The 12,821-nt window shown below is 46.3% G+C and overlaps 2 protein-coding genes across 2 annotated transcripts; both read left to right on the top strand.

Moving 5' to 3' along the window:
• Window positions 1–610: 610 nt before the first annotated feature.
• LOC115667695 (uncharacterized) lies at window positions 611–1,848 on the top strand. Its single transcript, XM_030589249.2, has one exon. The coding sequence runs from the start codon at window positions 1,067–1,069 to the stop codon at window positions 1,502–1,504; it is 438 nt and encodes a 145-aa protein (XP_030445109.1). The 5' UTR covers window positions 611–1,066; the 3' UTR covers window positions 1,505–1,848.
• A 9,846-nt stretch (window positions 1,849–11,694) lies between these two features.
• Window positions 11,695–12,668, top strand: LOC115671089 (copper transporter 5.1-like). Its single transcript, XM_030592566.2, has one exon. It carries the CDS (start codon window positions 11,841–11,843, stop codon window positions 12,372–12,374), a length of 534 nt encoding a protein of 177 aa, XP_030448426.1. The 5' UTR covers window positions 11,695–11,840; the 3' UTR covers window positions 12,375–12,668.
• Window positions 12,669–12,821: the final 153 nt, after the last annotated feature.

Genomic DNA, 12,821 nt, shown 5'->3' with positions numbered 1-12,821 from the left:
CGAGGGCGGCCCTCGCCTGAGGCCGGCGACCTCCGCCGGCCCCGGCTATGGCCGGCGGAGGAAGAAAATAAAAAATAAAAAATAAAAAAAGGAAAAGGAAAAGGAAAAGAACAAAAACAGAAAAGGAAAAAAGAAAGAAAATAATAAAAAAATTAAAAAGTTACTATTCCGGTTACGGAACAGTAACCTCTCGCCGGCCGGCAGGTATTTTGGCCGGCCGGGGACTCAGGTCCTTATTTGAGACATTTTGGGCACTTCAGATCCTTATTTGACACTATATTCACTTTGGACCCCTTTTTGAGAATTTGACCCCACTTGGGGTCCTTAATTGAAATTTTCCCTATTTATTTAATTCGACGTTATCCGACTGTTACAAAACGCGGCGACGGCGGAGGCGAACGGCGGGGGAAGGGGGGGAGGAGAGCGGGAAGGAGGTGACGTGGCAGCAATCACGGCGCTCCCCGAGGCGCCAATGATTGGGGGTTGGGGGGGTGGGGCGGGGCGGGGCCCGCATCTCCCTTATCGGGTCGGGTCGGACACCATTCGGGACCCACCCTCTCCTGTCCTCGTATATAAATACCCCCCCCCCCCCCCCCCCCGAAAGTCTCTCTCTCTCTCTAACCCTCCTCCCTCCCTCCCTCCATTTTCGCAGCTCCGAAAGTCCGAACACAGCCATGGCCATGGCCTCCAGCTCTCTCTCTCTTCACGCCTAGAGAGAGAGAGAGAGAGAGAGAGAGAGAGAGAGAGAGAGAGAGAGAGAGAGAAGCGCAAGTGGGTGTCGCTCTCCTTCCTCTGAGATGCGTGTCGCGGGACCGGCGATGCAGTTGAAGAGAGGGCTGACGTTGGGGGAGATGCAGAGATAGATAAGACGGACTGTGTGTTCTCCTGCGCGAACGATCGAGATCTTAAAGATCCTTGCTTTGTCAGGAGCTTCTTTCGAGCTAAAAGTCTCTGTTGGGTTGACAGGAGTTCGGCTTTTGATTCCTCGGTTCTGATCCTGACGCTTTGTGTTTCTTGGTATTAGTCCATCGGGGGAGGTGGTTTCGTTCGAGGGCGTGTGGATCCGATGGCTAGCGCTGCCGCGACCGCCGCGATGGACTCCCAACCGCAGCCCCGGAACGGCCACGGCGGGGTCCCCCCGCCGGAGCTCGAGCTCGCCGAGTGCGGCTGCTGCGGCCTCGCGGAGGAGTGCACGCCCGAGTACATCGGCCGCGTGCGGGAGCGGTTCGGCGGGCGGTGGATTTGCGGCCTCTGCGCGGAGGCGGTGAAGGACGAGGCGGTCCGGTCGGAGGGGGGCATCGACGGCGAGGAGGCGCTCGGCCGGCACATGAAGTTCTGCCAGCAGTTCAGGTCCTCGAGCCCGCCGGCGAACCCAACGGAGGACTTGATATCGGCGGTGAAGCAGCTCCTGAGGCGGACCCTGGACTCTCCCAGGAAGCCGGGCTCGGCTTGCCGGCCGATGATGGTGCGATCCAAGAGCTGCTTCTCGGCATTGTCGGAATGACGGGTCTCGCCTTAGCATTTCTGGAGATCACAGGCAGAGGAACTAGAACCGACGAAGAATAACATGATTTCAGGGTAGGAGTTAAATTTTTTTTAGTTCAGGTTAACGTAGGATTTGCTGAGCTTTTGGTCTAGTTCAATGCTTCCCTAATCATCTCAACTCGTCCATTTCTCATGGCTAATATCCGTCTAATTCCAACCTTAATCATTACCGACACGTTATGCAGAGAAAGGTTGACGGAATCTTCCCTCCAAACGAATGTTCTTTTAAGTCCACAGCTCTCTTGTGCGTGTCTCTAGCATCCCTTCAAATATATATTGATGCCTAATGATCATTTCACAGATCATCGAGATGTAGATATGCAGATACATGCATGCATGTGCGCTCGAATGCGTCCTTGTCTGCGGCACAGCTGTGAAAACTGAGCAGCTTTTGGCAAAATTCTCGAGTTGTTTGCACATGGTTTTCTCTGATTAGCCCCCTTTTGGATTCGTTAATACGGCCAAAAGATTGAACAGCACTCGAAATCTGCCATCATCATTAGCTTCTTTTCAGAGCGGCTCGAAAAGGTCTGCACTTTTTCTGATAATCAAGGGTAGCCCACAGGATGCTGCTGCGATGTGTGTGGACGGTGGAATGCTGGTAGAAACCGTGAAATTGTCAGCGTTCACTGTTGTTCATGAAAAACAAGTTCCTCTGTTCTTGAATATCTCCATCTCTTGTTTGTCAGGAAACTAGCGAGAGAGAGAGAGAGAGAGAGCATAGTCAAAAGCTTTTTCGAAACATTGATCATATCCCCGTATGCAGTGCTCAGATTAGAGAAGACTTCGAGTGCACTGTAGCGAATTCCATGTGAGACCCGCGTGGATTCATCGTTCTTGCGAACACTCTCGTTGTTCGGCGGAAGCTAGAGCTTAAGGAAAGGGGGACTTCCTTTCATGACGCGTGGTGTTGCTGCATTGCTCTCTCCATGACAGAAACTGGTGATGTGAGGACCAAGAAAGTGATCTGCCCAACACTAATGGTGGCGGGTCCAGGCTCTGGGACTGGTTTGAGCCCATTGGAATGAGATCTTGTGGCTATGGCATGGTTTAAGAAAAAGTGGGAATCATATCTAGCATTGTGGTCTTGAGTGAACCGGAAGCAATGGGACCATATCATGTCAAAGTCTATTCCGGGGAACTGACCAGCAACCGAGGCTAGCAGCAACTTCGCATCATTCATGTCCCGAACGGCGATGAGAGGCGACGATCATCTAAACAGACCTTTTTCTAAACTCGTCTGTAGAAATGAATCTACCGGCCGATGCTATTAAATCTCACTTGATGTTAACATCGCTCGCCCAAAACCCGCTAGTTTCCATCTCGCGTGGCGCTGTTCATCCTAATCACTAGAGATGTTTAATTCAGACGGGGCGTGCGCGATTACTTCGATGGATATGATCGGTGATTAATCGAAGTCAAAGGTTTATGATAGCTTTCACACATTTTTTGCCTACACCACATGCCTTGGACCCTACTAGGTACAAACCTGTGAATATTTCACGTGATGGGAGAATAGGATATTGTCTCCACCAGGTTGGACGAGGAGGATATAATACATTGGAAGATAATTTTTTTTAAATTGTCTCCATCTTTATGCGGCCAATCAAAAATTTAAAAAAAAAAGAATACTATACAAAAAAAATTTGCATTCATCTTTGTGAAAATGAAATTATATGATAAGAGCAGTTTACCAACCCCAGTACCATGATTCCCCACCTCCTTTTCTTTATTTGCATAACATGATGCAGAACAATACCAAATAATTAATTATTTAAAGCCTTATTGGTTAAGAAGTTATGTTCTTGTCAAATTAAATTTCGCGAGGCTCGAAGCCTAAAGTTCTACGGACGGGCATGGAATTTTTATGATAATGCCAAAAGGAAGGTTCGCTATGACTCATGACCCCGTCTCGATCTCTTCTTACCCTTTCGTCCGTAACAAAAGTAGACCAACGAAGTCCTTGTTCTTAGACGTCGCTTTGGTGCAATGCACGATGCCAAATCCCGTCATCACATGACGTGTCGATACGTGAACCGATCTTTCCGGTTTTCACTCATTCGGGTGCAAGACGGGCACGGGATCGGATCTCTACAATGCCGTACCCGACTATCAGTTCAGTTTTGGCAAAAATGTTATGCCTTGGATCGATTAAGATTGTGATCAGGAGAGGACCATTTTGATTATTGACCTTCGCTAACGACAAAGCTGTTAAGTGTCTTTCGTTAGGCACGGCGGGTCATTGTTGGTTAGAGATGTGCTTCGTCCACCAAACGGTGCCCCAAGAGAAAAAGAGGTCAAGGACCATGCTGGCCCATGATCAAGCCCTCAATGCACATGTGTGGTCAGAACAAGAGAAATTCATGTGCTCATGCAAGGTACAAAGAAAAAATTTGACAGTGATGTATCACTAAATCAGATGGGCGCAACCATTTTTTGGTTAACGGCTCACCTAATGTTTTCCTAACCCTCCCCTCAATAATTCAACAGATGTAGTGTATCGACCGGTTCGAATCTGAATGCATCGCAGGTCGATGAGCATGGCTTTGGAACGCGAGAGTTCGGGTTCAATTCCCATCTAGAGACTAGCGCGACTGTTTGGAATGAGTTCAGAAGGAAGTAATTCTTCTTGTCGGGTTTTGTCGGTCTCGAGTGTAAGGCTGCGAATGGTAACCATTCTGTTTCAGAAATCAATTTCTGGCCAGAAATTGATTTTTCTATTTCTGTTCCTGGAGGAGTTTCTTAGCAAAAAAACACGTTTGATAACTACACAAAATTTCTGTTTCAGAAACAGAAATTTGTTTGATAACAGCACAAAATTTCTTTTTCTCGGGTGGTCGGCGGGCGGTGGATGGAGGCGAGAGGAGGGCGGGTGGCGGTGGGAGACGGTGGCCGGCGGTGGGAGGACGGTGGCCGACGATGGGAGATGGTGGCCGATGGACGGCGGGCGGCGAGCGGCGGTGGCCGGCGGTGGGAGGTGGGTGGCGGCCAAAAGAGGGCGATTGGCGGCGGGAGACGGTGGCCCACGGCAGCCGGCGAGAGATCGTGGCCGATGGACGGCGGGCGGCGGTGGGAGGAGGGCGGCCGGTGGTGAGAGATGGTGGCCGGTGGATGGCAGCTGGCGGTGGGAGGTGGGCGGCGGTGGCGGGAGGAGAGAGGCCGGGGGTGGGAGGCGAGTGGTGGCGGGAGACGATGGCTGGCCTACGGAGGCCGGCAGCCCACGGCGGCCGGCAGTGGGAGGTGGGCGGCGGCCAAAGGCGAGCGGCGGTGGCGGGAGGAGGGAGGCCGGGGGTGGGAGGCGGGTGGTGGCGGGAGACGGTGGTTGGTGGCGACCGTCGGTAGGGGGAGGAGGGTAGGCGGCCAGCGGCGGGTAGCAGCGGTCGGCGGCGGCCAGCGATGGGCGGCGTGTGAGCGACCGGCTAGTAGTGAAGGAAAGTAATGAGAAGAACAAAAAAATTTTGTTTCTCATTTCTGTTCCAGAAATAGAGAAAGTAAAAAATTTTAATTTCTGATTTCTGTTCCAAACCTATTTCTGAAACAAAAATTTGTTCCAGAAATAGAAATTGGAATTTCGTTACTAAACAGATTTCTGTTCCAAACCTATTTCTAGAACAAAAATAGAGAAACATAATGGTTACCATTCGCAGCCTAAATGTCTCGGCCTTAAATCTGATCGGCTGGGCCGGTTTTCTCCGGTGACCAAAGGCCGACGTGTAATGTACATGTACTGCTCATCACTATTCTATATATAGATTAAAGAGAAAGATTACAGTGTACTTCTGGATAACGAGACACGGGGCGTTTAGATTATTTGACACGAGGACATTTAAGCAAAGTAATCTTGAGAGTCGCGTCTATTATCAAGTAGGTGGATCTTATGCGATTTACGTGCGTGAAATTGTTCGCATGCATCTGTAAAGATCAATCGTATAAAAAGGGCACCTACTAATTTTAGAAAAAGAAAAGAACGTTTTTTTTGGATAATTTCATAAATCATCCACAACTTTGACAACTCTTATCAAGCTCCATCCCCGTTTAGAAAATCCGTAATTTGCATCTTCAAACAGAATCCCCTGCTAAAAAAGACCAAAGCATCACACCACCTCAAACCCCATGGCTCAGCTCGGGGGGCAGCAGGTGGGCGGTAGCATGGTGGCCGTGGACATCACCGAGGAGGAGCACTGAGCTTGAGTCGTGTTAGGGTTTTTGGTTATGCGAGTTTTGTGGGATAGGTTTAGCATGGCGGGTCGGAAGGAAAAATGACAAATTCGTAAATAGGATCGAAACCCGGACGTTAACTTAAAAATAGGAAATCGATCGAGACCGCTGTTTGATGTGCGTGCAACAAAACAGGAGGATGATTTTCTGAATTCTCGTTTTTCTTATCCGTTCAGCCCTATTTTGAACTTTACGATAGAAGCCGACCTCCTATACCTTTGTTTTCTTCTTGCTCGTGATACTAGAGTCCAATATGCTATGTGCACAATTGAGCAATCACATCATGTTTCAATTTTGCTGTCGATGTACTCACGAAACACGCATCATTTGCCCCCCGAGAACTTTACAAATTGAGAAAACTGAACTAGCCTTACATTAAGTTATGAGGGTAATTTTCATTCGTGGTCCCTAAATTTTGATGCCATTTTACTTTTTTGTTGCTCTCGATTTTCGTAATCGATGCATTTTGGTCGGCATCCGCGAAACCAATTTGTATCTAGCTTCGTTTCTTAAGGCCTATTGAAGCCATTTTGATGGTGTAGAGACCAGTTTTTTTGAACTTCAAGCTCTAGCTATGGCAGAAAATCATACGCGAATGGTCATCATAGAAAATCACAATTCAATGTGATATGAGAACAATTTCCAATTGAGAGCATGAATTCTGGGCTGGGCTGTTATTCACCTGCTAAGCCCTACCCAATCGTGCATGTTCCAACACATCTCATCCAAATATAATAATAGATCAACACGAGTTTTAAAAAAAAAAAAATTGTTTACCATCGGTGTATTTTAATTAAAAAAAATGCAGACTGAATCACAATCATGCAAAATGAATAACCCTATAAAAAAAGTTAGATAGTAATAGAATTTTGTTAATTGAATATATCTGTACAAAAAGCAAAACGGGCATGATCGAGGACCGTTGAGCGGCTCCAATGTAGTGTATTTTCCAAAATAATTACACGACATTGTAAATTGGGCCAATGTTCAGGAATCGCATTTCACAAATTGAAAATTTAAGAGCGGTATTGCATATCAAATAGAAATTCATGGACCGTTTTGTGTCGTTTTCTTTTTTTTTTCGTTACGCATACATAACAACAAACGAGAAAAACGTTATAAACAGAGAGAAAGTATGGAAAGAAAGATGCATGTGCACTTGCATCTTCGGAACCACTCCACTCTCTCTCTCTCTCTCTCTCTCTCTCTCTGTACTGCGGTTTTGAGTGCCGTGTACTTCCATTTTTGCTGTTCGCACGAAATGTGTACTTAACGATTTGTAGTAATCCCCCACCCACGCCCACGAAGAAGATTAGATAAATTAATTTTTATTTCTTTTAGGAAAAAAGTCACGAAAAATTCAAAACTTTACCTGTCGTGACACATTTATTCTAAACTATTTTTTTTAACACTTAAACCCTCAAATTTGTACCCGTGTAACACATTGCCCCTGACTTTTTCTGTGACACTAAATTTTCGAGATAAATGTGTCATATGAATACAAGTTTTGTGGTTTTTGGTATCACAATGATAAGTCTGGGGTAAATGTGTTACACTGTGCAAGTTTGGGATAAAATGTGTCGTATAAGTACAACTTTGGAGTTTTTTGTGTCGCAAAAAAAAGTTTAAGGTAAATCCGTCGTAGTAAGTATAGTTTAGGGTTTTTGATGGCTTTTCAAATCAGTACCCAAAGTTGGGCCATTTTCTCAAAAAAAGGGTCCAAAGTTGATATAGTGTCAAATAAGTGCCCGAAGTGCCCAATCAGTCTCAAATAGGAACCCCAAGTGTCCAATTAATCTCAAATAAGGGCCTGGGTTCGCCGGCCGGTCAAATGCTCACTGGCCGGCGAGCACGTCACTGTTCCGATAGCCGGAATAAGGGCAATTTCATCTTTTACTTTTTAAATTTTTTTTGTTTCTTTTTTCCTTTTAATATTTTTTTCTTTCCCTTTTCTTTTTATTTTTTCCTCTTTTCCCTCCGCCGGCCATAGCCAGGGCCGGCGGAGGTTGCCAGCCTCAGGCGAAATAAAAATTAATTTTGGTACTATGTCCATTTTGGACCCTTTTTTTTTAAGAAAATGACCCAATTTTAGGTATTGATTTGGAATTTTCCTCCCTTTCTTTTACACGAGCAAAATTGCATAACAATCTAAGATTGTGGGAAAAGCTAATGCCTTTAGATCTAGACTAAGTATACCATAATAGTTTTCCCCGCATTTAATGATTTCTTTCTATTAATTTATCTCCATTATCATTTTATTTATCTTTTTTAATATATATTTTTTATTATGACTCCCCAACAGCTCGTCCAACCCACCAAAAAGCAGGAAAAGACTCTCCCACCATCGTTCTTACCACCTAAGAAAAGAAAATATGAACGGGGCCCACTGCCGAGGAATGGCTATGGGCAAGCCTCTAGAATGGCGAAAAGGGCACGAATAAACTCAATTGAACACTGAACAAAAAAAGAGCAATATCTTATATGTATGTATGTATGTAACAATTAGAATTAACTCATGAAGACGCCTTTTAATGTAACGACATGCTTTGCTTTGAAACTTCAAAGTTAAGCGTGTTCAGACTAGAACACTTCTAGGATAGGCAACTTCATGGGAAAGTGCATACTTGTATGCCAAAGGATAAAACCGTGATCGCTGGGGCTAGAGGGTTCGAACAATGAGCAGCTCTTGGCAAGCTTCTAGGATGGCGAAGAGGGCAAGCTTTGCTTTGGAACTCCAAATTTAAGCGTGTTCAAACTAGAGCATTACTAGGACAGGCAACCTCATGGGAAAGCATGTGTCTATACGCCAAAGGACAAAACCGTGGTTGCTGGGGCCAGAGGGTTAGGACAAGAAACAACTCTTAGCAGACTTTTAGGATGGTGAATGGGGCAAACTTTGCTTTGGAACTCCAAAATTAAGCGTGCTCAAGCTAGAGCACTACCAAGACAGGCAGCCTCATAGGAAAGTGCGTGCTTGTACGCCAAAGGGCAAAACCGTGGTTGCCGGGGCTAAAGGGTTCAGATAAAGAGCAGCTCGTGGCAAGCTTCTAGGATGGCAAATGGGCCATGAATGAACCAAATTACACATCGAATAGAGGGATAACGATGTTTAGGGTATACACGTGAAAATTGAAATGAACTCATGGAGGTGCCTGTTGACGTATTGGCTCCAAAGTTTACGCTCATGCTAGAACACTATCATGATGGGTGACCTTATGGTAAAGGGTATGCCTGTAAGGCAAATGATTAAATCGTGAGGTTCGGTATGGGATGAACCAAAGCGGATAATACAACGAGTGAGTTAATTTATGAATGTCACAAGATAAGTGTATTTAGATTCCTTTTAAGCGATAACGAGAAATTAGTCCAAATTAAACAGCATGAAATTGATTTGCATCGTTAAGGTTAGCAGATAGTTTGTTTTTTTTTTGGTAAGGAAGGTTAGCAAATAGTTCATGTCCACATTTTTTGAGAGGTTGTGTTATTCTTCGAAATTCCTATGAAATGCGTTCTAGACCAAACTACAAAAATGCAATCATCTTGCTTCTAATGCTGAATTCAGTCCTACGAGTGCACACCGGTAATTCGGCAAGAACATACTATTGTTTATGGTAGCTTAATCCCAAGTAGGGCCGCAAGACTTGTATTTATAAGAGTAATTAATCAAAAATAGAGTGCAATTACAGAAAAAGCAGCTCCATGGTACATATTAATTACATGTTAATAAATGTCTCACCTTCGACCCAAAAAAATAAAAATAAATGTCTCGCTATTTTTATCACAAAGGCTTTGGTTTTCCTTCACTCTCTTTTCTTTTCCCCATCTCTCCCCCTAAATGTCCTCCCCTATTTGTCTTTCATTTTCGAGACGCAACAAATGAGAAATGATTAAAACGTGAAAGGAAAGTAAAGGAAACAAAAAAGGCACGCACAAACCTCATCTCTCTCTCTCCCTGTGTCGTACGATTTTGGGGGGGCGGTGTACTTTCAAATTTCTCCTTTGCTCGGGGGGGCGAAAATGCGAACTTGGAGTCCCGAACACGAGACCTTCCGACGATCCTCCCCCCCGAAAATTGCCCCCGCGATTTCCCGTTCTTATTACCGTAGCGTCGTGCCATCGAGGCTCGACATCGTTTGTGGTCTCTTTCTACGGTCGCGCCTCTTGCGAAATCGACGCATGAATTTGCAAAAAAATTGTTCTCAGAATCAGTTTGCGAAATCGATTCCCCGTCTGTTCTTTTATTTTCAGAATTAGTTTGGGAATATAAATCCGTTTGTTAAAATTTTTGTGCCTGGGCACAAATTTGCAAAAAATTATTCTCAGAATCAGTTTTGGAACAGAATCAAGAAACAAAAAAAGAAATAACTTCTTGATTCTGGAACAATTTTTCCATTTCTGATTCTTCTTGATTTTCTTCTTTTTTTTGGTTTGTTGTTCTTCTTCTTCCCGCCCTACCGCCGGCCAGGGTCGGCGAGGGCGTCGCGACCCTCATCGCCTGGGCAAGGGCGGCTCGCGGTCGTGACGGTGGCGAGGCCGGCCTCGCCATCACCGCCCAAGCAAGGGACCTGGGTGGCGACGGTGAGGGCGATGGCGAGGGCCGCGACGCCCTCGCCTATGGCCGGTCGCCGGCGCCAGCGATCGGCCATGACCAAGGAAGGGAAGGAAAAAAGAGAAAATGAAATATTAAAAAATTCAAAATATTATTAATAAAAAAAAATTTGTGTAGTTACCAAATGCATTTCTGTTCTTTTTCTATTCTAAGAATAGAAATTTTGGACAGTTATCAAACGCCTTCAAATGCTTAGAAATTGTTTTCGGGCACGGAATCAAAAGAATCATTTTTGAGAAAAATCTGTTCTCGGGTACAGAATCGTTGCCATGCGCGGTCCGAGAGACGACTCTCTCATTCGCTCATATAAAATGTGACGTGACGCGAATGCTTATCTAGAGACAGAGACACCCCCACAAAAAGGAAAAAAAGAAATTAGATAACAAATGAGAAATGATTAAAACGTGAAAGGAAAGTAAGGAAACAAAAAAGGCACGCACAAGCCTCATCTCTCTCTCTCGCTCTCTTTTACTCGGACGAAAATGCGTACTTGAAGTCCCGAACGAGAGACCTTCCGACGATCCTCCCCCCTAAGATTGACCCCGCGATTCCCGTCTTATTACCGTAGCATCGTGCCATCGAGGCTCGACATCGTTTGTGGTCTCTTTTATATGGTCGCGCCCCTCGCGAAATCGACGCGTGAAAGCATCTTCTTGCTCGGCGACGTTGCTTATAGACGACTCTCTCTTCCTCTCTCGTTTTGCTCCCCCATAGAATGTGACGTGACGCGAACGCTTATCCAGAGACACCCCCCCCCCCCCCCACAAAAGAATAAAGAAATTAGATAAATCAAACCCCCTTCTTTTTTTATAAATAAATGACACGTAGGATAAGAATTGCATTATAAATAAATGACACGTTAGTTCGGACTTCGTACCGTATTCGACATAACCTTTTTTTTATTCCTTCAAATTCTTTTTTTTCTTTTTGAATTTTTTCCGTTCCCCCAGCAACTAGTCAAACCCACCAAAAGAAGAAGTGAAAAGACCCTCCCGCCCTCGGTTAGTACCCGCCAATTTCTATCAACAAATCGGATGGAGCCGGGCCCGCCCCGTGAGTTGGGTCAGTTTCCCTCCGCAGCCCCTGGAGGCCCTCGCACCTCACGACCGGGCAGAACCGTAAATAACGACCGACCTCGGGGGCAGAACCGTAAACGTAGCCCGATCCAACCTCGTCATCGTCGGCAAGAAAACTTTTTCTTTCTCTTTTTTTGCCCTTACAGTAGTACTACCACACCAACAACAACGTACGACGCCATTTCGTTCTTGTTGCTCTTTCTTCTTCACCTTCACCACCATTGTCCTCCTCCACCGGTGTGAAAGCGATTCCTCTTTGAGGCACACGCTCTCTCTCTCTCTCTCTAAAAGCTTCTCCTTCTCCTTCTTCTTCTTCTTCTTGTTCTTCTGGGTCAAGAGCTCTGTGAGAAAAAAAGGTTGTGAAGAGAGAGAGAGAGAGAGGGAGGGAGAAGATGATGCACATGACCTTCTACTGGAGCAGGGAGGTGACCCTCCTGGTGGACTCGTGGAAGACCACCTCGTGGACCAGCTACGCCTTCTCCATCCTCGCCTGCTTCCTCGCCTCCGCCTTCTACCAGTTCATGGAGGACTGCCGCGTCCGCCTCAAGCTCGCCTCCTCCTCCTCCTCCTCCCCCTCCTCCGCCTCCGCCGACGCCGCCAAGCCCTCCTCCGCCGCCGACGCCGACGCCGCCGCCGCCCCGGAGGCCCCGCTCGAGACGCCGCTCCTCGGCTCCAAGGCGTCGTCGGCGGCCGCCGGCGGGAAGAAGGGGTGGACGGTGGCCAGGGTGGGAGGGTCGGTGCTGTTCGGGTTGAACTCGGCGATCGGGTACCTGCTGATGCTGGCGGTGATGTCGTTCAACGGCGGGGTGTTCCTGAGCGTGGTGTGCGGGCTAGGCGTGGGGTACCTGGTGTTCCGGAGCGGGACCGACGACGCCGTGACGGTGACGGCGACGGCCGCCGCGGACAACGCCTGCGCTTGCGCCTAGGCTTAAGCTTTTCCTTGTTGTGATTAGATAACATCACCATGTAAATCGTGAAGACCATGAATCGGGACAGGTTCTTCTCTCTCTGTTTTTTTGGTTTTTTGGGTTGGCTGGTGATTGGCGTCGGATCTTCCGATGAGGGACTTCGTGGCAATTTGTAAGTGTTGTGGGGATCTGCCTGAAAAGCGAAGCGAGGCTTAACCGAAAGCTCAGAATTTCTGTTGTGTTCCTTCTTTCTCGTTTTGGTTGTGTCCATCCATCTTTGACTTTATTGGAAGCTCCGTTCGCTTTGAGACAGTTTTTTGTTTTTTGTTTTTGTTTTTCCTTTGTTTCTTCTTTAGGGTTTTTTTTCAGAATTATCTTCTCCTCCTTCTTTTTTCTTTTTTTCTTTTTTTAATTTTAGTTTTTGCCTTAATATGCGATTGAAACGACGGAAATCTCGAAGCTGGA

The sequence above is a fragment of the Syzygium oleosum genome, unplaced genomic scaffold (assembly GCF_021117445.2).
Source record: "Syzygium oleosum isolate NSW1041296 unplaced genomic scaffold, Sole_v2.1 Sole_v2.21, whole genome shotgun sequence".
NCBI lineage: Eukaryota > Viridiplantae > Streptophyta > Magnoliopsida > Myrtales > Myrtaceae > Syzygium > Syzygium oleosum.
Note: the sequence above shows the minus strand (reverse complement) of the source record. Positions and strands in the feature narration are given on the sequence as shown.

What these genes read in the sequence shown, in the direction of transcription:
- LOC115667695 (XM_030589249.2), top strand. Translation starts at nt 1,067, where the DNA reads ATGGCTAGCGCTGCCGCGACCGCCGCGATGGACTCCCAACCGCAGCCC.
- LOC115671089 (XM_030592566.2), top strand. Translation starts at nt 11,841, where the DNA reads ATGATGCACATGACCTTCTACTGGAGCAGGGAGGTGACCCTCCTGGTG.